General features: G+C 44.4%; 1 protein-coding gene across 1 annotated transcript; it reads left to right on the top strand.

The window, feature by feature from the left end:
• Positions 1–1,278: 1,278 nt before the first annotated feature.
• TAF15 (TATA-box binding protein associated factor 15) lies at positions 1,279–20,391 on the top strand (the record flags this gene model as incomplete). Its single annotated transcript, XM_079545278.1, has 16 exons — positions 1,279–1,288; positions 5,645–5,681; positions 6,449–6,497; positions 6,681–6,771; positions 6,850–6,967; positions 9,267–9,550; positions 10,320–10,434; positions 15,599–15,633; positions 16,262–16,294; positions 16,793–16,902; positions 17,427–17,556; positions 18,205–18,294; positions 19,646–19,730; positions 19,821–19,909; positions 20,026–20,128; positions 20,352–20,391. 16 exons carry the CDS (start codon positions 1,279–1,281, stop codon positions 20,389–20,391), a joined length of 1,419 nt encoding a protein of 472 aa, XP_079401404.1.
• Positions 20,392–23,172: the final 2,781 nt, after the last annotated feature.

A 23,172-nucleotide genomic window follows, 5' to 3' on the forward strand; every position in this document is an offset into this window, starting at 1 on the left:
GCTGCCGCGTGCCGCCCTACTTCCGGTCGCCGCCGGAAGGCCTTCTCCGTTGCCATGGCGACGCGAGCCGCTGCGGTACCCGTTACCATGGCGACTGTCTTTTTTTTTTTTTAATTTTTCATACTTTTTTTTTTTTTTTCTCCTTTTCTATTTTGGTCAGCAGGGGACATTGCCATCTCATAGTTTCATACTGTTAGGAGCTGTCGGATGAGGGGAATGCTCAGGGACCAAGGGCCAATCTCTTTTCCCAACTCCAGCATTTTGGGGGGAGCAAAGAGAGAGCACAGTGCAGGAGCTTTCCCTCTGAGCCTGCTGTGAGCTGTCAGGAACCCCCGACCTCCCACTAGGCAATAAAAACAGTAACTTATTGTCTCAGTGCCATTTTCCACTGATCAGAGAATGATAGGATGGCTTGGGTTGGAAGGGACACCAAGGATCATCAATTCCAACCCCCTGCCACAGGCAGGGCCACCATCATCCAGATCTGCTATTAGCCCAGGGTGCCCAGGGCTCCATCCAAGCTGCTCTTGAACGCCTTCAGGCATCCAACAATACAAATACTTCAATTGCTTTGGAACTGGAGATTCAAAGGCTCTACACAGAGCAACTCTTTTTTAAATTAATAATTCCAGTCACAACTCGCTTTGCAGAAACTTCAGGCCACGACAGTGGGATTTAGAAACAGCCCAACTCAGCCATCAATCCATTCCGCTGCAATCAAATTGCTTTAATTTCTGTTCATCCCTGATGAAACCTCATTTCTGAAGCCTCATTTTCTCTCCTGCCTGATAAGCCCCCAGATCACAATCTCTTCTCTCAGAAAGCTGCTCCCCGAATCAACACGTGGCTTTCTAGAACACTGTGCGCTCCGCCCATATGGCTTTCCTTTAGAAAACCCTATTACCTGAAACACACCGACAGCCCTGCCTCTTCGGCTGGGATCCGGCCGCTCCCAAAGTCCCTCGGTCTCCCCCCGCCGCCACAAAGTGGTACCGTCCAAGCGCGCCCTGCTCCCCCCGCCGCTCTCGGATCCCAGCGCGGCTCCCCCTGCACCCCCCACACGTTGGTACCGCCCCCGCCCCGCTCCCCGCTCCCCCCCCGCACCGCCGCGCGAATGGAACGCGCCGCGCTCGCTGATTGGCTGCCGGGCCCCGCAGTCTGCGCGAGCTGCGGGTGCCTCACTGTGCGCGCGGCCGGCGCTGCGCTCGGTCCCGGCTAACTTCGTTGCTCGCTCCCGCCGCTCGCTCCCGTCCCGCAGCGCAACGCCCGGCAGCGGCCATGGCGTCGGGTAGGTGCTCCCGAGGGCGCGGCGCGGGGAGGGGAGGGGACGGCGGCTTTTCCCGCGTTGGGGCGGCGCGGGCGGGCGCTGGGGGAGGAGGCCGCGTCGGGGGCAGGGAACGGGGCGCCGCCCCCCCCCCTTCACCGCACGCACCGCCCGCCGCGCGCGCCTCCGCCGGCGAGGAGGGGGAGGGGACCACGCCCCCCTAATGGCGGCCGAGGCCACGCCCTCTCCGCGGAGGCCACGCCCCCTCCCGAGAGACCCCAGTTGCGGGCAGGTCGGGCCACGCCCCTTTTTCCTTTGGGGGCGGGGTCTGTGCGACCACGCCTCCTGGGCAGGGGTCTGCCCTCGGTGTGGGGCCCCGCTCTGGTTTGTACAGCCCACCTCCACGCTGGGATGTGAGCTATCCCTCTTGTATCGTGCACCCCCAGCATGGGATGTGATCCCCCAACCCTAAATTGTGCACCCCCAGCATGGGATGTGATCCCCCAACCCTAAATTGTGCACCCCCAGCATGGGATGTGATCCCCCAACCCTAAATTGTGCACCCCCAGCATGGGATGTGATCCCCCAACCCTAAATTGTGCACCCCCTGCATGGGATGTGATCCCCCAACCCTAAATTGTGCACCCCCAGCATGGGATGTGATCCCCCAACCCTAAATTGTGCACCCCCTGCATGGGATGTGATCCCTCAACCCTAAATTGTGCACCCCTGCATGGGATGTGATCCCCCAACCCTAAATTGTGCACCCCCTGCATGGGATGTGATCCCCCAACCCTAAATTGTGCACCCCCTGCATGGGATGTGGTCCCCATAACCCCGGATTGTGAACCCCCAGCATGGGATGTGATTTCTCTTGTTTTGGATCTTGCCCCTTCTGAACATGGAATGTGAACCCCCCCTTGAATCATGCACCTCCAGCATAGGATGTGACTCCCTCTCCCTTTGGGTCTTGGCCCTTCCACCAGTGGGATATCCTCTCCTCCTCCTCTCCCCTTTGGATTGTGCACTCCACAGAATGGGATTTGCTCCACCTCTTGTTGCTGAGCATCGTGCAGCATGGGGTGCAACCCTCCCCTTGGGCTGCGCCCCCACCTGCATGGGCTGTGCCTTCCTGCCCTCTCCCAGCTTGTGCCCCATAATTACTGCCCATGCCCCCTAGCTTTCCCTGGGGCTTCTGCCAGCAGGCTGTGGTGCCACTTCTTCACTTTGTTGGATGTGAGGTCCCATTTTGATCCCTGCAGCAGAAGCCCTGGGGAGGGAGCATTCCTTTCTGTCCCTCCTGCACAGGTGAGGAATGCCCCCAGCCCTCAGTAATCAGGGTTGTAGTGTGGTCTGCTGGAATGTATGTGAATGTCAGAGTAAGAGAAAACCAAGCAAGGTGTGCCAGAGGGCTCCTAGTGCAAGGAGCAGTGCTTTGCAATGAGAAGAAAACACATTCAAAGGTACTGCAGTGTGAAATCAGACCACAGATTCTTCTGCCAAATGCGTGAAGTTTGGAAGTGAACTAAACACACTTTCTTCCAGACCTCAGGTAGGAACCAGCCAAGCACCAGACGTGTCTCCTCGTTACTCTGTGGTGAGATTCTTTTTCTCTTGAGGATGCTGTACAAGCTGCCGCTTCTTTATATGAAATCACCTCATAGAACAACTTCAGTTCTGAAGCATGCATTGCATATTCTTTTTTAAGACGAATATGGCTCCAGAGCAGTACTGTAAGCTGCATGCCACTTCACTCACAGGGAATTTTTCCATTAGCTGTTTCTACATTCAGAAGTCACTGCACATCCAGGACTTTCCAGAGTTAACTCTGTTGTTTCCAAAAACTCACATCCCTGCTGAGCCCACCAGAGGAAATCAATCAGAAGGCTGTAGACTAAGCGGTCCAAGAAGGGATAAGCAGCACAGAGAAAAAATGGATAAATAAAGGAAATTCCTCTGATTCGAGATGTTCGTATTTTACAGGCTTCTTATCTGGTTGCTTTTAGTCTCTTCCCAAATTGTTGTGGCTTGGCAGAAGTTTCTGAGGGAGAAATGGAGGTCAATTGTAGTTCTTGTGCTTATAGGTAGTTACATCCTCGCTCAACAATTCTTTCTGTAACAACCATTGATATTCTTTTATTTAATGGACAGAATTCACATTGTTGTGGTGTAACCTGACAGGTGACTGAGCGCCATGTGATCATTTGCTCACTGTCCCCTTTCCCCGTGGGATGGGGGAGAGAATGGAGAACAGCAAACTAGAATTTGTGGATTGAGATAAAGCTATTTACTAAGATAAAGAAAAGGATGATAATTATGACAAATAGATTTAAATGTATATAACAAGTGATACGCAAGCAGTCGTGCCCAGGTGGTCCTCCATCAGCAGAACAAAGTGAGATAAACTCCCACCCTTTTCATAACTCCTTCTCCTTGATGTCATGGGATGGAATACACCTTTGGCCAGTTTCAGTCAGCTCTCCCAATTTTTTCCCCTTCTCCCAGCTCTTTGGGCCCTTTGCTTCCAATGGCCGTTGCTCTGTACAGCCCTGCTTGGCAGCAGCTATGAGCATTGGTGTGTTATCAGCATCATTTTTCTCCTAAAACCAAAACATAGCATCATAGCAGGAACTCTGAAGAAAACAGTTCCATCCCAGCTGAAACTAAGACTAACCATATGCCGAACTTGTAGCGAAGCAATCATTTTTAAGTGCTATAGCCTATTAAACAATAAGCTTTGTTATCATTCAGATGGAAATAATGTAAAACATGTGACCTTTGCCTTGTGAAAAACGGTAAACATTTGCTTTTTATTACGAAAAAGCAACAAAATATTTGTGTAGGGGTGGAAAATGATGAGAATGTGTCACATCTGGGTGAAAACACTGTGAGATGTGAGATCAGATGTTGCAGCTCTTGTTAGGTTGTGCTGAGCGTTGCTCTTGCAGCGTGCAGTGTGATGCTTTCTGGTGCCTTGTGGAGATGCTTTGGGTCTGAATAGCTGAGGTGACATCCTGGTCTTGGCTGAGTGCCTGAGTTTAAGTGTAAGTACTGGCAGGAACAGATTTATAGCCAGATGAGGGAGGTGTGACGAGCAGATTTGGAGCGATTTGCTGTGTGTTTGCTGTTTGTTTATAGTTTATGGCATTTTTTCTGCGCTGTAACTCACTCTCAGTTTCAGCTTTTTTTAGTCAGTTCTTGGAGTAGAGGTTATGTACATAGAAACAGATGGGGAAAACAGAAATCAGGGATGAAAGCAGAAATTCTGATAGCTGGTTTTAGACCACGGTGTTGCGATGTTTGTACAAGTTGGGGTAACTTAGAAGAATTGCAAGGCATTCCGCAGAGGGACGGTACTGCTGAGGCTGTAGGGAGACCAGGGTTTGGGGTTTGGTGCAAGGTGGAAGATAGAAATGTCAAGTGGCAGTGGCAGGAGTTGGGGTGGCGTTGGAAAGGTTTGAAGCTGGTGGAGCAAGGTATGCTGTGCTGTGTTTGTGCCTGTAGGAACAGGGCTTTCCCCTCCCTCTTAGCCAGGGAGAGCCATCTTTCTGCAATTAACAAGACATATAACGTGGTAAGCTAAATGAATGTGAAGACAGAACATCCTGTTTAAGCACTGAATTCCAGCTTAGTAGGGTTTCTTAGAGTTAGTAAGGCTTGTTGTAGCACTCATGGCTTTTATAAACTAAATGCTCTGCTTTAATACAAGTCAAACAATTTCAGTGATGCTGTTGATGGTGTAATTTTCCTTTTTTGTTCTGTTTGTTTTCCTTGAAGTTGTATTCTGAAATACCCATCCGATGTAATTGTCCTTCAAGAGTCAATTTCCACGATAACTGATGTTTCCCATTACTGGGAAATAATCTTCATTATACTTATCTGGGCAGCTTGTATAATGGATTTGTTCTCGCATGGTTGGAGCCGTCAATAAGAGAACTATTGTGCTTCTTTATCCCTGATTTACATCTCCAAGTTCCACTCCTTGCTTCATGTGGTACCTTAAAGTGGGGTTCAGTAGCTCCGACCTCCTTAGCTTTGCTGGATTAATTAAGCAGCTGCTTTCTGTTCGTTGATGATGGCACTGCACTCGATAGCCATTAGCAAGGGTTGTACAGTCCTGGCTGTTGAGGAGGAGCGTGGAAACGTGAAGATGGAACCAGGCACTTCCAAAAGTGAAGCCAGGTGTCCTCCACACGCCGTGCTGGTGTGCGCCTGGCCTCTTGTCTGAGGATGAGGAAGGAGCTGCCTGGTTCTACTGGGAGAGTGGTCCCCCTGTCCACTGCACCTTCCTCCCTCTCCCCAGACTTCTGCCTTTGATATCAGGTCGAGAGGAACAAGGCACCCATTAGAAATTCTCAATATGACTTCCTTCTTTTCTAGATTCTGGAAGTTACGGTCAGTCTGGAGGCCAGCAGAGGTATGGATGTTTTTTTTTCTTGTTTTTCTTTTTTTTTTTCCTGTTAGCAAATAAATATGCAAAATAAAAGGCTATTTGGGATTCCCAGCAAGACTCTGCGATCTTTGCTTCAACACTACGTAGTGTTGATACGTTCTGCACCCTACAGTTGCAGGAAGCCATGGAGCCATGGGCCTTCATTAAGAAGTCTTTAAAAACAGGACAAAAAGCTGATATTCACCCAGGGAAGACAATAAGGGGATGTAATCTGAAATGCCACAAATATAGAGATACGTTTTTCATAAGACTGCCTTAAGCTGTTCCCTGAAATGTTAATTAAAGTTCATAGACACACAGGTGATGGCCATAGAACTGTTTGGTTTTCCCAGAATAGGGATTTTTTAAAAAGGCAAAAAAAACTGGGAAAACTGTGAATAGTTTTATGATTTAAAAACTGTATGTTTGGGGTACGTGGTGTACCTAGAGAAGTGTAAAAACCATGGATAACACTGCATTGTAAAAACCATGGATAACACTGCATTTATCTGAGTTTCTTGGTAGTTTATCAAGCAGCAATAAGCCCATGTGCTTTAAATTCACACTTGAAACAGAGCAGACATTAAAATAAGCTCTTATGGCTCTGACATCTGACCATGGTAACCATTCGTTTATTGACGTGTTTCTAACATGCCTACAACTGGAGGATTTTCACAGCAGCACCCAAAACGCTTTCCAGCCGACATGGACGGCGCTATAAATATTTTCTAACTGCATTTTTTCTCTTACAGCTATTCATCCTATGGCAACCAGGGCAATCAAAGTTATGGACAAACACAGGTAAGCTTAAAAAACGCGTTCCTAAGTTGGTGTAAAAAGATTCTTCCTGGGTTGCGCTGTGTGGGCTGGGCAGGAATCTCTTCTCAGCTGTCCTTGGTGTTTGCAGTTGTGTCTGGCAGAGGAAAGCTGTGCTTCCCTGCTGTGGGGTTTACGCTTCATTTAAACGTGTGCTCCAAATTACAGGGATATTCTGGTTATGGGCAGAGTGGAGACAATTCCTCCTACGGACAGAGCTATGGAAACTATCATGGGAGCTATGGACAAAATCAAACAGGTTTGGGTGTCTTGTCACGTTCATTGGCAGTAACTAAAAGGTGAATATTTACTAAAAGATTCCTTCCTCAATTTCAAGGTTACGGACAAGATTCCCATGGCTATGATGACGAGTCCAGTTATGATAATCAGAATCAGAGCTCATACAACCAGCAGTCTTACAGCAACCAGGGGCAGCAGAAGGGGTCGTCTAGAGGGTAAGAAAGCTGAGATTACATTGCCTGTTTAAAGTCTGTCTAGTAGTCGTGTATTCTTAACTAGAACTATAACAAGTTTTGTGCTATAGTTGTTAAAATAAAAAACAAGAAAACAAATGACAAACGTCTAATAATTCACAGTTTTAAGACCTTTTCAATGCCTCAAAGAATAGGAAGTAGGGAAAGCATATTTCTTTAGATAAGAAGGATGAGTGTAGTTGTCCTGAAGCCACAGTATAGGGGAAGAGAAATTGTAGAAAGTCTGTGGATAGTGACCTCAATAAATAATGGATTTGGTAGAGAGTGTTTTGATTAAGAAAAGGTTGGGTCAGTTATCTGTCTGTTTGTTTGTTTGTTTTTTGCATAAAGTTACAGTAACCTTACAGTTCTTAGATTTGCAGATGTCTTCTATGGCTTGGAATGTCTTTTCTTGCTGGAAAGAAGAGGAAAGGATTCAGAAATACCATTTAGAAGATATCTATTTTTTCAACCAAATTGGATTCTCAAAACATGCTTTTATATTCTTATCAATCGATTTAAATGTCCATATGCACTCTGCAGTCATAGATTCAGTGCTTCACACTGTCATAAATGTATGTCCTTTGTCAGATGTAGTTGTACTCAGTTGCAGGAGGGTTAATAATACAACTTTGAAAGTATTCTTTCAGCCCAACCCCATAAGAACTTGAAAAGCAGCTTGGTGCTAAAATACTTTATTGTCCTATTTGCAAACTCTGTGCATTTACTCCAAGGTTACTTCTTACAGCCAGTCTTTAACGAGAGTCATGTTATCTATTAAAAATGCACTGTACATAATAAGCCTCATTCTTGTGTTCAGAGTCCAAGAATTCTGACTTTGTTTTGCAAGCTTGTAAAACTATTTAGGCTTCAGCAAACCTGTGCTTGGTTTCTGTTTTTGTAGTTATTATTGCAAAACATCTTAATGTAGACAAGTAAGGTTTGAAGCTGTCTGAACTTCAGGTGCTGTCACTCAGAGTGTCACTGAAAGGAAGGCAGGTACATGGTTCAGTTTTGGTTGTCTGTACGGTTGTAACAAATAAGGAGAAACTGGGATATTAAAAATGATGATAATTCTGGAGTGGACGATGACATAATTAAGTACTTAGTTGGATGGGATAGTTTGAGATTGATGGGCAGAGTTTTTGAAAATCTAGTGGGAACTTCTTGTAGAAGTTTCTGTTTCCTGTGGATTTGGTTTGTTTGCTTTTTGGGGAGTAAGTGAGATTGAGAAGGACTGGAGAATGGCAAATATAGTGCCTCACCTTTTGAAAAAGGGTGTGAGAAGTGATGAGGAAGAGAAGAAAGGGTGACAAAGTGATTAATCTCAATTACTCAAAAGACAATGCATTTAAGCCACAACTAAGTACCTAGGGGGAAGACAAAAGGATGAGTAACAGTCAGTGTTTCCTGGATGCAATTTATTTCTCATAAATGTATGTAATTTCTTGCTATGACAGGTAACCCCACTGGAACAATAGTTCTCTTGCATACCTACTTTTTTGAAATGCTTTTGCTTCTACCTTGTGTGAATTAGTAAGTAGCCTTGGGTGATATGGTAGAGGTGAAGTTTCATTGTGGTTGTAATAGATCTGATTAAACGATGGAGTTGGAGAAGAGTAATGGATGATTCCTGCTCAGAATGTAGGGACACGTTCAGTTATAATATCAAAGAGATGATGATTCTGATCAAAGTCAGTGAGGTACTATAGGTAGACGACATTTGAGTGGGAAGGATTACAGGAATGTTTGAGGACATCACGAGAGTTGGAAAAGTGCTTGGCAAAATGGCAGAACATCCAGAAATACGCAGGGTGCAGTTCAGTGAATGCAAAGTTTTGGGGTTTTGTGTGTGCTGGAAATATCAGCTGCACAATACAGCATGAGCAGGGAGTATCTTCTCACTGTGTTGTACAGAGATGGATTTGGCATTTAGTGGTCGTGGGTTAAGTATCAGCTATTGTCATGCTACTGGGGAGAAAGCAAGCCTTATTCTGGGATATGTAAGGGGAGCACTGCTGATAATTACTCTTTGGGAGGAAGCTGAGGATGTCTTGGAGGTGATGGCAATGTACATTTTTCTGCCTCGGTTTTCTTTAAAGTCAGATATATCCCAACAGAGACTAGATGGGACACACAGTGTTTTCATATCAGTATGCCAGTAATGACTGGGAGGTGACTGTGACCAGGGAATTTCAGCAATGTCATGTATTTTCCTCAATTACTTTGCTCTCTATTCTGTGAACGTTTAGCTATTAATACAAATTCTGTTTATTTTAAGTGGAAGAGGCTCTTATGAACAAAAGTCAAACTATGGTCAGCACCAAAGTTCTTATGACCAGCAGTCAAGCTATGGACAAAACCAAGACTCTTATGACCAGCAGTCAAGCTCATATGACCAGCAGTCGGGCTATGGCCACCAGGGCTCATATGACCAGCAGTCGGGCTATGGCCACCAGAGCTCATATGACCAAAAGTCAGGCTATAACCAGCACCAAAGCTCATATGGCCATTCTCAGCAATCCTACCAGTCTCAGAAGGGAAGCTATAGCCACAACAGCCAAGGTAAAATTAACAGATTGAATTAAGCATTGGTTAGTAACATTGAACGGAAGCAGTGTGAAATAGATGGATTTCCTTCCACGGACGGTTGATTTGATGAATGCTTAAAGCTCTTCTTCCATGTTGATATTAAGGGGGAATGTTTTACATGTTGTACCTGTTGGAGAGACAGCCTTGCAGAGTTTGGGACCACTGAGTCCTATGAGGTCTGGATGGGATTTTCTTCCAAGCTGTTTTGCACCTTTTTCCTGTATGAAAGTCTGGATGAGTCACGAGGAACTTTTGTACTTTGCATTCCAACTTCATGCTGCGTCTGTAAATTTTGAGGTAGATGGAAATGAGGAGTTTGAGACAGACCATTTTCTGCAAAATCTTGGCTCAAGCAGCAGGGCCCACACTCGTTATCCTTGCTCTGTCTTCTGTGATTTCTTTTGCAGAATGAGAAGGCTGTGTGGGAAGTAGAATGAAAAGTGTATCTTAGATGATATGCCATTAATGTTAGAGAAATGTAGTGTTTATTTTAAAATTGAAGTACAGAGTGCTTACTTTCCAAGATACCACACAGCACTGGAGGCTGAGGGAGATAAGAGGAGCAAAATCAAACTTTGCTCTGCTATTTCCTGGAGTAGATAATGGAAGCGGGATATTTAGGAGTTGCCATTCATATCTGGAAAGCAGACTTGAAGAGAAAGAAAATGTAGAGCAGGAATTTTCACGGAACCCCAGTTTGAACTGCAGTTTGCTCATCTTTTGTCTGCTTTGTTTCCTTCAGATGATCGTCGGGAAAAGAGCAGGTATGGAGAAGATAATAGAGGATATGGCGGGTCACAGGGAGGAGGTAGAGGGGGATATGACATGGATGGAAGAGGTCATATGTCTGGATATAGGTAAGTGATCTCATTCCAGTGCCTGCAGTTCTTTCCCCCTTGGCCTTATTATTCAGCTGCTTTAAAATTCCTTTATCGTTTCCCTATAGATTTCAGATTTCAAAAAGGGAAAGGTAGTTGGTTTCTAAAATCCCTTCTGCACTGCAAAGAGATGCATTTTGCTCCGGTAAAGTTTACACATTCAGACAGATTGAGACTGAAGTGTTTGATTGTTATGACACATAGCTGCATCTTACTTACATTAGCTGCATTGAAAGAACTGCCAGAACCCATCACTTGAAATAAGATACTTAAAACCTGTGAAAATCCTTGCTGAATGAGAAAACCAACAGCCAAGGTCTGAGACAGTTCTATAAATTTCACAGCTAAGGTAGCTAACCCTTTGGCAAGGAAGTATTGTGACTTTGATGACAAATCATTATATTAGAGTTGGCTAATTATCTTTCAGCTTCCTAAGTAGAATTTTAATCAAAAGTTTAACTTTTTTTTTTTTTTTTTTGCAGTTTTAAACTTCCATTGAAATAGTTTTTATTATTGGTTTAGCTGTCAGTCTAAATCCATTTGCTTTAGGTAAATTCTAAATACCCACAGAGAAGGTAGCTTTCCATTGCCTTTGACCCTGTTTCTGTCAAGAAAATAGATGCACATGCTTAATTTTGTGCTTGTGGATGATTTCATTCATGGGTCTGAGAGACTGGGACCTTTGCTTTAGATCTCACTGAATTAGGACAAATAGCATTGCTGTTTCTTACTGAACAGTCACGAGTGGCTGTGTTTTATGTACCTTCTTGATGGTGGGGGTATTTGGAACGCTTGCTGAAGCAGAGTAAGAACAGAGAGGCTTCCAGTGAGCTTGGAAGCATTGCTTGCCAACATCACTTACCCTTAAATAGTCTGCAGAATTCTGGGTTATTGCATAAACTCCAGATAAAGAACTTCAGTAATGCACTGCTGTTCATTTGAGCTGATAAAGTTTAAAGAAAGAAATTCAACAACGTGGTAAGACTTGGTTATTTTTTAAAGTATCTCTTTTGAAGCCATATTTAAAGTGTTCCTGATTCCGAGGTGGTCCCAGATTGTACTTTATGGCTGTTTTGATATAGGTGGAACTCTCCTAATCAGTCATGGTAACACGGCTAGGGACATCACAGTAGTTTCTTAATATTAAAATGTGCTGGGTTTTTATATAACATGAACTTAACTAGCTAAATAATGTCTGAGTTCATCCATAGCTGAAAGTGAACTTTTAAAAAACCTACTCTTATATGTAAATGAGGGCTTTTCATACTCCTTTGATAAAATCTGTTTAAAATGAAATAAAATCAAATAATTACTTGAGCCCTTTCCAATGTGGGAAATGAATGTGAGCTTCAAAAAACACTCGTTTGGTACACTTCATCACTTTGAAACAAACTCCTGTCTTTGTGAGATAAGAGCAATGGATGTCTGTGAAGATGAAGCCCCATGCCATGGTTTTCCAGACTGTAAGAAAAATTTTCTGTGCGCATCCATGTGGACAATGATACATCACTGCATTTCAGAGCCCAAAAAGGGGAAAGAATGAAGGGAGGGGGAAATTGCGTTGAGGTGGGAAGGCGTTAGGATGTGTGTTGTGAAGTCTGCCTGCTTCCGTTCAGTGATGCAGGCTGTAATGCCTTTTGCAGTGAAGATTCTTCTGAAACTGCAGTGCCATAAATACTCCCTCAGTCTTTCTGCCTAATTATAGCTGGGGATTCTCCTTCTGACACGTTTTAGCAAAGCCACGTGCTTATTGGAAAAGCATAAAAGGTCAAATGAAATAGCAAGCCATATGATCAGTGGGGGGAAAGAAGTTCAGGTAAGAAGCCATGTTTAATCCTGTTGAAATGTGGGGTGTCAGGGTAGTTTTTGGTTTTGTTTCCTTGGGTTTCTATATTTTAACTAAAAGCAGCTTGTGTAGGAGCGTCGTGTCCATCTCCTACAACTGGGTAATACTTCAAGTTTTTCTTTTGATCACGTTTTAATGCTTAAATTCCAGAGCCATCAGGAAATACCAATCTAACAATGTTGTCTGCAGAAATATTTGTACTGCTGTAATAATGCAGGCTATAATGATTAGAAAATAATGTGTAAAGGAGTTTTAGCAGCATCTAGTTCTTGTTTCATGACACCGTGAGGAAAAACATATCGTTACTAATTTGGGATGGTAGCAAATAAATCCCTTTTGGGTTAGATGTTAATAAAAAAACCCTTTCATCTTTCCTGGCAGTGCAAAGCAGGGAGATCTCGTTGCAGCTTGTTGTTCATCAGTCAGCACTGCCCAGTGCTTGGTGTTCTTACAGCTGCGTTGCCTCATCTGTTCCGTGGTGGTGGGTGATGAAGGCATCCTGCTCACAGTGCTGTCCTGTACAGTGATAATAGTGTTTTTGACTGCAGTCTTATTTTCTAGCAGGATTATTGCTGGCCTGTTACCTGCATGCAGGGCATCCTGCAGCAGTCTGGCAGGGCAGAAGGTAATTCTGGAGTATTTGGGGTAAAATCAAATTAGCATTGGGAAATTCTGAGAGCTTTGATTTCCACGAGTGTCCTTTATAAAGTATTCTAAAACATAAATGGTAACATTCAGGTATGAATCATTATTCTGAAAACTAGAATGATCCAAATATGTACTGTAGAGAATGTTCATTTTTCTTTTGTGCTTGTGCAGAGCTGTACAGCACAGAGTTGGACAGTACTACAGTACTGATAATCTCAATAAATGATATTTTGGCTAATAGCAGAACCTTTTTTTTAACCTGTAGTAGTAATAGAGGCTCATCTTCGAGCTCCTGTGGCCAGAGAGCAGGTACAGCAGGTCTTGAGAATGAAGGATTTCACTCAGTTGAGTGGCCACACTGCCCCTCTTTTTTAGACTGCACTGAATGGGAGAAGCTCTGCCTGTGCTCATGCACTGTGTTGGTGAAATTAAACAGGTGCAGGGTAGAACTCTGTTCAGCATAGATTTTTTTTCTCTTGGAGATTGGAAGTTGCTGCACTACAAGCAAAAAGTTAATTACGCAACTTAATTGCTGTGCTAGTTAGTGTGAGTAGGAATTGGCTTGTTGGGATATCAAGCAACTACAAGGTGATGCGGATGGTTCTTGGAACAGAGTGGTTTGTGTTCAGATTAATATTTGCCTTGTAATGTATATGCCTGAGCTTAGCTTTATGTGGAATTTGGAGAAACATGAGCAGAGTCAGTAAATAGGGGCAGCAGAAAAGCCATCTGTCAGTGACATCATGGGTGCAGCAGGCATTTACCTCTTGTATGGAAAAACGCATTCTTACGTGTAACTCCCACGCTGTTGATGAGACACAGATGCGTGCTGGGGGCTGAAATTGGGTTCCTGAATTTAGTTTCACTTCTGCCAATATCTTAGCATGTTTTGAGTGTTATTTCTTGTCTGCATGGCATTGTGCTCTCCATGTAACTGAGCCTATAATGTGAAGGGATTCCCAGCTGAAGCAAGCAGTGCTCAGAGGAACCTCATTCACACTCGAGCACTGGATGTCTAAATGTGACCCAATGCAGAAGGAGAAGGCAATGCGTTTTTCCTAGCAGTGAGTTTGATCACCGTGCAGATGTAATGTGTGCTTTCTGGCTGCTTGCAGTTTAGTCTCAGTCTCTTTTATTTTGTTATGTATGTTGGTGGCATTGCTGAATCTGGGCAACCTGTTGGTGACCTTAATGTAGGATGGTCACACCTCAAACTGCATCTGGCCACACATCTCTTTGGTCTGTATGCAAGGCTGAGGAAGCAATAGACTGAAATACTAAAATGAAATATTCCATGTGTTCTCTGATGTCGGTTTGGGAGCTAGCTCAGTTGCTGAGGCTGAGGTTTATGTTTCTGGTCTCAGTGAGGGGTAAATATGAGACTGGAAGTAGCTCCTCACAGCTAGCTCCCATGTTTAACTCCTGAGCACCTTGGGTAGCTCTGCCTGCCAATCCCAGGCGTGTAACACACTGCAGCTTTTTAAACTGGGGACTTAAAAATGGGGGAAAATGAGGGGAAGCATTCATCTGTCATCAAAGGTATTCTGCCACTGAACAGATGGGGGTGTGGGTTGGGTCAGGCAGGTGGGACTAAGCAGAAGATAATGGGCTGAAGCATATGTGGGCAAAAGCACATTTCAACAGACATCAGTTAACAGTGACTGGGAAGTTCTGAATTGCCCTAACACTCAGCCCAAGGTGCAGAGTTAGTGCATGACAAAACTAGGTGTCTTCCAGTGCTTTTTGTGTACCCAGCTCCATCACTTCTCAGAATCACAGTGCACACGTTTTTCCCCTGACATCTCAAGTGAAGTCCTCATGTCTGATATTGGCTGTATTGGGCGTGGACTTATTTTCTGCATGGGTTTAGATTGTTGGATTAGTATTAAGATCCTGCATCTCCAGTTCCTACAAGCACGAACACATTTTAAGAACTCTGTTTCAGATCTCCCTTCTAACCTTTGAACATTGCTGTGTGTCATCTTTTAAAGTGGTCTGCGTTTTGTGCCACAGGTTTCAGAATGGATGAACGAAAAGTTGCCAGGCTCTGCTTTTGAAGCTCACATGCACACACCCTCTGTAGTGCCAAGGTCTAGCAGTGCAGCAGCTCCCTGCTCAGCCTTCTCAGGATGGCTGCTACTGCTGTTTGCCCCCGGTGCAGAATCATCAAACAGCTTAGGCTGGAGGGGACCTTAAATATATATAAAAATATAAATGCATAGCAACAGCTTAATCAACCTTTAGCTTTTCTTATTCATAGGAAAGTACTGAAGTACCAATTATTCCAAAGCAGCAATTACATCTGCAATTAAACCCCATTAACCTTCATGAAAATAACGGTTCTGTTTTCAAACCCGGTTTGTAATAGCAGTCATTTTGGCTTGTGGGATGGGAGGAAGGATTGAAACAAAGATGTGTCTGTGGGCTACTTTTAAATGACTGTTTAGGATTCCTCTCCTCCAGTGCGTCACCCTGGAAGGTGATTCACTTTCATGTGTTGAAGTCTTTGAACGTGAATGGTCAGAGAGCAGAACGTAGAGATGGTGCTGTAGCTGCTAGACAGTAACTCTCATGAACTGTAGATGGAGCCTTGGGCTCAGCACATAGAGACTTAAGGAAGAAATCATTTCTTCAATTTTTCCTCTGCAGTGGTGGTGACCGTGGTGGCTTCAAAAATTATGGTGGTAAGTGCCGAGTATCCAAAAATGTTTCAGTGGAAATTCTTTATAAATCTAAAAGCCACCAATCTCTTGTTACTGTCTCGTAGAAGCATTGTAGTGTTTTGGTGAGGCTGGTGTGTTGGTCAGTTTTAATAGCCAACCATTTAGCAGTAAGCTAGATTTCTGCTTTGTCAAATTGCATGAAAGAATTTGTGGAGACAGTGATGTTCACTAGATTTTTGTTTTTCTATATTATTTTTTTTAAATTATTTTTGTTTCTTACAAATACTTCTAGAAAGGTACCAGAAGGGAAAAAACCAACAGCTCAGTAAAGTGCTTGGTGATCTGACAACCAGCATTTGCAAGCTAACACCAGCATAGCATCAGTGTGGCAACTGCCACACACTGCAAGTTAAAGAGCACAGTAACATCCAGACGCCTTCTGTTGAACGTTTTAATCTAAAGGCCTCTAAACCTCTGGTTAATGCTTTAGATCTTAGATGCATTGCATACATGCTTTAAATATTTTCTTGTCTCTAAAAATAAAAAAAAAAAAAGTAAAAAAAAAAAAGTTGCTTGAAAATGTTTTGCTAAAAACAGTCTTTCTCTTTTTTTATTTTTTTCTTCTTCTTTTTTTGAACCTCTTTCGTAGGTCAGAGAGATTATGGGCAGAGATCAGACGCTGGTAAGAAAACAAGCAGTGGGTGGGAGTGGATTGTTGCTCATAGGTCATTGCTTTTAAAAAGTATGTCTGCAAACATGGATGTGGCTGCAGTTCCCATGGCTCAAAGGTGACTTTGCTGCAGCTTGTCTTCATTGAGGGAAATGTCTTCTCCTTTAGAGCATGTGAATTTTGGGGTGGATTTTTGTTGCCTCAAATAAGAACTTGCAGATGAGGCATGAATCAGGTTGAGCTGAGCGACTGCTCTTGCTGCTGTAAATTTGTATTATTTAAAGCATGCATTTCTTGGGAGGGTGTGATGTCTGGCTGCATGGCAAACAGTTGGGCCTGCACTGCTGGAGTTGGCAGCATTAACCTCAGTATCGTGCTCTCATCTTTTGTCTCACACAAGTTATCCTTGGGCTATAAGTGTCTGCTACTGGGAAGAGTGGACTTCAGCTTCACATATTTCTTTTGCTGCTACCATGAAGATGTGTGGTAACTGTAGCTTATTTTTAATAGATTCAGAGTCTGACAACTCTGACAACAACACCATCTTTGTGCAAGGACTTGGAGAGGATGTTTCAACAGATCAAGTGGCAGACTACTTCAAACAAATAGGCATTATAAAGGTATGTGAAGTGAGAAATCTCAAGTAGGGAGGAAGAGGACGTGCAGTTGGTGTATTGGAGGTGTGATGGATGTTGTCTGAGGCAGCTGCTTGCTGTGGCTCCCCAGAAGTTAGAGATAATAGTTCTGTCTGGGTAGTGACAGCTTATTTGAAAATCAGCCAGCTTGGTGGTGACATTCAGGTTGCTTTGTGTCTCTTTCAGTGTTTTAAACTCTTGTCACTAACTCCATATCTGTTACACCATCTTGATGTTTCAGCAAGTATGCTTCTGTGTTCCTATGGCTGTTACTTCTGCTTCTGCAGTTCTGAATTAGGGCCTCCTGCTCTTAACATCAGTGTTTGTGAAAACCAGGCCCCTCATCACTTCCTGGAGAGCAGCCGTTAAGTGTCTTTCCATCACAAGCACCTTTCTGCAAGCTAGCTCCAAGAGCTGTCAGTTTTTTTTACTGACACTTCTCTGCTACAGCTTATGCTCTGACTCTACCAGTATTTGTCCTTTGCTAAGTACACAACCTCTCTTTCCAGACCAACAAAAAGACTGGCAAGCCTATGATAAATCTGTACACAGATAAGGATACTGGCAAACCAAAGGGAGAAGCAACGGTATCTTTTGATGACCCTCCTTCTGCCAAAGCAGCCATTGACTGGTTTGATGGTGCGTGAGATTAATCACCTCTTCTTTTGTTCTTAGTGTTGTGGGTGGCACTTTCAGGTTTTGGCAAGGGTGATGGCAACGTTGTGCCAACTGCTTTGCACGTTTTTGGAGAATTACAGTGCATATTGTTTGTAAATCATGGGCTCAGCAGTGGAAAAGAGCAGATCCCAGCAATACGCTGATTTAAAGTTCAGTTTCTGGACTTGAATTGTAGTATGTGGAGGTCTGTCATGGCACACTGTTTTGCTGATAAAATAAGATTTTACTTTTGTTTCAGCGGGTAAAGCAAATATAACTATATTAGGTGGCCATATAGCCCTGCTTGCTATCTGGTAAACCTTGCATCCATGAAGAACAGAGACCTTGTATTTAAAATGTCATGTCTTCCCTTACTTGGCAGTGTTTCATTTTTGCACTGGCTCTTGCATTGTACAAAAGCCTTATCTTTTGGTTTACATAAAAATTATTAGGAAAGAGTTTGTCATCTCACAATTTGAACAGAGCATTCTGAACTAAGGCATTCACTCCATGCTGCCTGCTTCTTAAAGGCTTTTTAGTCAGCCTGCATTTGCACATCACTTCTGTTCTCTTGAACTTGCTGCTGTGTTGCTGGGAGCTCTATTAATTTTTCTCTCTGTTTTAACACAGGAAAAGAATTCAATGGCAATGTTATCAAAGTTTCTTTTGCAACTAGAAGACCTGAATTCATGAGAGGAGGTGGAGGTGGTGGACGTCGAGGTGGGACTCTGTAAAATCCTTTGTTTTGTGTAGTGAGGTGCTTTTTACTGCCAGTATTTGTGAAGAGAATTGACTTTGTAGCAGTGATTTCTCAAAGCGTTTGAGCCTTTGGGATTCTGGCAGTAAGTAAGAAGTATTGAACCAACTTAAGTAAAACTGAGACCTGTAAGCTTTTATGCACTGCACAGAACTTGTGCTTTCCTTTTCAACTGGAAAATCTCCAGATTGTGTCTCACTGTTCCTTACAAAGAAGTGATGATGACTTTGAGGATCTGCAGGTTCCACACAGACAGATGTGGCTTTTAACTGCAAAGTCTTCAGATACTCTGATGTTTCCAGATAGTATTAAGCAAGGGAAGTTATTCATCTGCTGCTGACTTGGAGAAGCAGTTGGATGCCCAACTGCTTTAATTAAATAGATGTTAATTTCCCTGGCTCTCTGTATTACACAGTTTTGTCAGTAGCCTACTGGACATAAATTGCCATTTGACTAGAAGCGTGTTTTGTTTAGTGGCGGCCAACAAATTTGCATTCTTAAATTTTGAACCCGATGAAAAATTCTCAGTTGGGAAAAAAGTTCTTGGTCTTTTTGATGCAGCACGAGCTGTGTTGTCCCTGTGGCTGTGTTGTCCCTGTGGCTGTGTTGTCCCTGTGGCTGGTTGTGTTGTCCCTGTGGCTGTGTTGTCCCTGTGGCTGTGTCAGATGGATCCTGGCATTAATCCACACAGGGACTTTGTTCTGTGACTGAGTCAGGCCGTATAGGAGATACAATCATACACTGTTACATTTTTATGGATATTCATTAATGCACACAGTGGTTTATATAATTACCATTGGCCACTCAAGGTGATCAGGTTTCCTTTTATTGCTGAAAGAGAATGTATAATAAATATGTGTTGGGGCAAATTCTTCTAGCCACCACACACTGCTCTTGCTTTTTTGTCCATCTCCCCTAAGTTCTAAATCTGTCCATGTAAGCGTTTGTACTTCAGCTCTGCACATACAGTAACCTCTGCTGAGATTTGGTAGTGGCTGAAGTTTCTGTTGCCATTTTGCCCAAATCTTCAGTTATCTTGTATCTAGTAGTAAATGCAGCATCAGAAAAGTAATTCTTGAAGGCTGAATGTTAGAGGGTACAGTTGTTTGCCTCCTGCTCTTCCTTCACAGTTCCTACTGTCCCTTTCCTAGTGATTAACATCAGTACAGGGATTGCCTACCTACTCTTTCTTCCACGTGGAAGGTCTGTCTGTCCCTTGATTTTTGAAGCCAGTGGCAGTCCTTAATAAATGCTTCTCATGTATCAATCTGAGACACTTCTCCTCCTTTATTCTGATTATAATTTTGTCTACAGGTTCACGAGGTGGATATGGAAGAGGTGGGGGCTTCCAGGGTAGAAGTGGGGAACCCAAAAATGGTGATTGGGTTTGTCCTAACCCGTAAGTGTCATTTTGATCGGGCAGTGGTGTTTCACGTGAGCCCTCTGAGTTTCTTAGCAGCTAAGTCTGGGAAATCCTTGTCCTTCCCAGGTCCTGTGGTAACATGAACTTCGCTCGCAGGAACTCCTGCAACCAATGTGGTGAGCCCAGACCAGAGGATTCACGTCCATCAGGAGGAGGTGTGTAAAAAGATCCCTGCAAGCTGCTGCGTCTCCTCTGAGGCGTAAAAGCTGTTAATGATGTCCTCAGCTTTCTGAACGACCTGACGGATGTGTCGCTGTGCATCTTCCTCCAGATTTCCGTGGCAGAGGTGGATATGGAGGAGAAAGGGGGTATCGAGGGCGTGGTGGCAGAGGTGGCGATCGAGGAGGAGGCTATGGGGGTAAAATGGGAGGAAGGTAAGCAGTCTCTTTACCCCTGCTTAGTTGTGCAATGCCGACTAGAGATAAGAGCTTCAGAAGTGAACAAGTCAGTTTGCCTACTGGGTGTGTTTGGGAGCACTGTTGGTTAAAGGTGTTCATAAGCAGAAGACGACACAGAAGTAGCTGTAGAGATGCTTGACTGAGAGGACTATCTTTGTGTGCTTCAGAGATTCCTGGTGACTTTTTCTTTCCCTTTCAGGAACGATTTCAGAAACGATCAACGTAACAGACCATACTGAAGACCACTGTGAATGTTTTGTTTGTCTTCTTGACCCGTTGGATAGTGAAATTGCCAGAGTTTTGCCTGCCGCTTCACCCATGGCCTCTTCAGATAGTTGAACTGAGTGAAACTAGATTTTTATTTTGGTGGGAGGGACTGGGGCAGTTTGGGAGGATTTTTTTTATGCGAGACATGGAAATTTAATCCTAATTTCAACTTTCTCCTCTTTTCTTCCCTTCCATACCTCTTCAACAGGCCCTAAGAAGGAAAAGGATAAACTGTAAAATATTGCCAAAATACAAAGTGTTTTGTAATACAACAATAAATGCTGATTGTTTTATTTGTGAGATCTTACGTTTCCCAGTGCCTTCAGTTGTATGTCCTTCTTCACACACCCCCTGTCTTCCAGTGGTGGGACCTAACTAGGATCTTGTTTTTAATGAAGTGTCATTAATGAAGTGCTGCTTTCGCTTGAAAACCTGCAGTTAAGTCAGTCGCACGCTTGTTTGCTTTACACCCTTTGTCCCAGATTTACAGACCTGTCCCCTGCTCCGTTCCCATTTTGCCCTGAGACTGAAGTCCTGCTCTGCTTGAGCTGTGATGCCTGCTGTGGTGTGCCCTGCAGCTTTCCCGAGGAGCAGGCAGATGGCAGTGTGCTCTCGTGCCTCCAGGAGCTCGTCACATCCAAGCAACAGCTCCAAAAACAAGGTGGAACAGCTTCAAAAAACAAACAAAAAAGGTAACTTGCTATGGATCACTCTACATTTCAATTGCTGTTTTTGAAATGTGGATGGTAGCAAACAAGTGTTACATGCTGCAGTTTAATCTCTGAGAAAGGATGTGGATGACATCCAGGTGGGCACATTGTAAACCTTTGGAATTCAGCATTAAAGCAGGGTTTGAAGAGAGGATTCTCACTCTGCACTCTGCACATTTGTAGGGTCTGTATCTGTAATCCATATAATGGGGCACACAGCTGTGCAATCTCAGTGGCCTCCCAGCCATCTTGGTCAGAGCTTATTGAGGACTGAACAAAAATAGGTTTTGTTAATGTTGTGACCCAGCTCCCTAGCTTGGGGTACAGTCTATAAATGTAACTGTCCTGCAGCAGGAATGGCATGGGCCCACATTCCTCTGGGGGCAAGTGATGGTGGTTGGAAAGCTGCCACTTCTAACACTGGGGGCAGCAGTTCTCAACAGCTCTAGCTCTATTTAAGACTTTCTAAAGCTCCAAACTTGCTTTTTCCCCCAGGCTAAGAGCACAGTCATTACCAGCTGGATTACTCAGCAGATCAGCATTCGAGTAAGAAACTGCTGGAGCTCTCACCACCTTCCCAGCCTGGCACTGAAGCTGAATGTTTGCTTTGTTTGTGATCGGTTCTATGCTGGGGCAAGACAACCTGTGTTCTTACATGCTTTTTAAGACCGTGAAAACATCTTTGCCAGCAGCTGTTTTGTCTTGCAAGTCAGACAGGGAAGGGGCGGTGCTGGTTTCCTGGCACTTGTGGTTTTCAGTTGGTGTAGAGAGTGAAATTAATGTGGGAGCCCTGGGAAGACATGGTCTGTAAAGATATAAACCCAGATAATGGTTTAACCGTGTCATTGCCGCCAGCTGTTGGCTAAATCCTGCAGCGCTGCAGATTTTCTCATCAACTACCTAAAGTTCAGCAGGGTAAGTGTAAGGTAAACAAGCTCCCTTTTGCTTTTTTGGCATGCCGGCAGCCAGATTGAAAATGAAGGGCACATCTCACAAATGCTACAATGAATTTCTCCCCAGGAGGTGCTGGGAGAAACGTGAGAGGTGATTCCCATCGAGGGAGCAGTTGGGCTGGGAGCAGCTCCGTGCTGCCTCCATCTCTGTCTATGATCTAGTTTGCAGTATATTTTTTTTATGCTGTGAGGTTTTAGTTTTGGAAATCAGTCCTGTATGGAATGCTGGCAGTTTATTTATAAAAACACATCTCACCCTTGCCAAGCTCAACAATGACTTTATGGAGCAAAGCCTAGTGGGAAGATGCCAATGCAGAAGAGGCATACAGTCGTTACAGGGCTGAAAAACAACAAAAGGGGCTAAGCTATATCAGGGAGAGCAAAATAAGCTCGGGGTTTTGGGCCGGGGCTGCGCTGTGTAACCTAGAAATGAGAATTCCCATTTCCAGGGTAGCACAGAGCTCGTGGGACGCTGCCCCTAGCAGATGGTGTTGCTGGGGAAATTGCTTTGGCAAAAGGGCTGGGAAGAGCGAGCCGTCCTTCCACGCCTGTCGTCTAATGTGACATCTGCTGGAACTTGGGTGGTGCACCGGTCCCAAAGAGGAGGCTTTGGAGAAGAGCTGTGGTGCAGGGGAGGCAGATGGAATTTCACCTACAGCTTTTGTGCACGGTGTTGGTGTCGGTTGGAGAGGAGCAACGCTGTTGCTATTCACTTATCAGTTACGGTAAACACTGTTGCTGCTCAGCTGTATGGGTGCCGTTCCAGCACTGTTTCATAACTCTGGTTCATGGGCAGTGATTCATGGGGCTCAGCACTGCAGCTGAGTTTCGGAGCCGGCAGCCTTGGTGCTGTGCCAACCACATCCGCTGCTCCCCACCACGACCAGGTGAGTGCTGCTGCCTTGCTGATACCCAGCGAGTGGTGGGGAGAGGACTGACAGCAGGCATCATCCCTGTGCTGTGTGCTGGGCCCCAATCCCCAGTTTTTCCCACCCTGTGCCACCAGCCATCGTGAGCGAGGACTGATGCAGCAGCACCAGGTGCCCCCAGCCCTTCCCTGCACTACAAGCAGCCACGGCACTTCCTGCTG

This window comes from Tetrao urogallus, assembly GCF_951394365.1.
Source record: "Tetrao urogallus genome assembly, chromosome: 20".
NCBI classification, from domain to species: Eukaryota; Metazoa; Chordata; class Aves; order Galliformes; family Phasianidae; genus Tetrao; species Tetrao urogallus.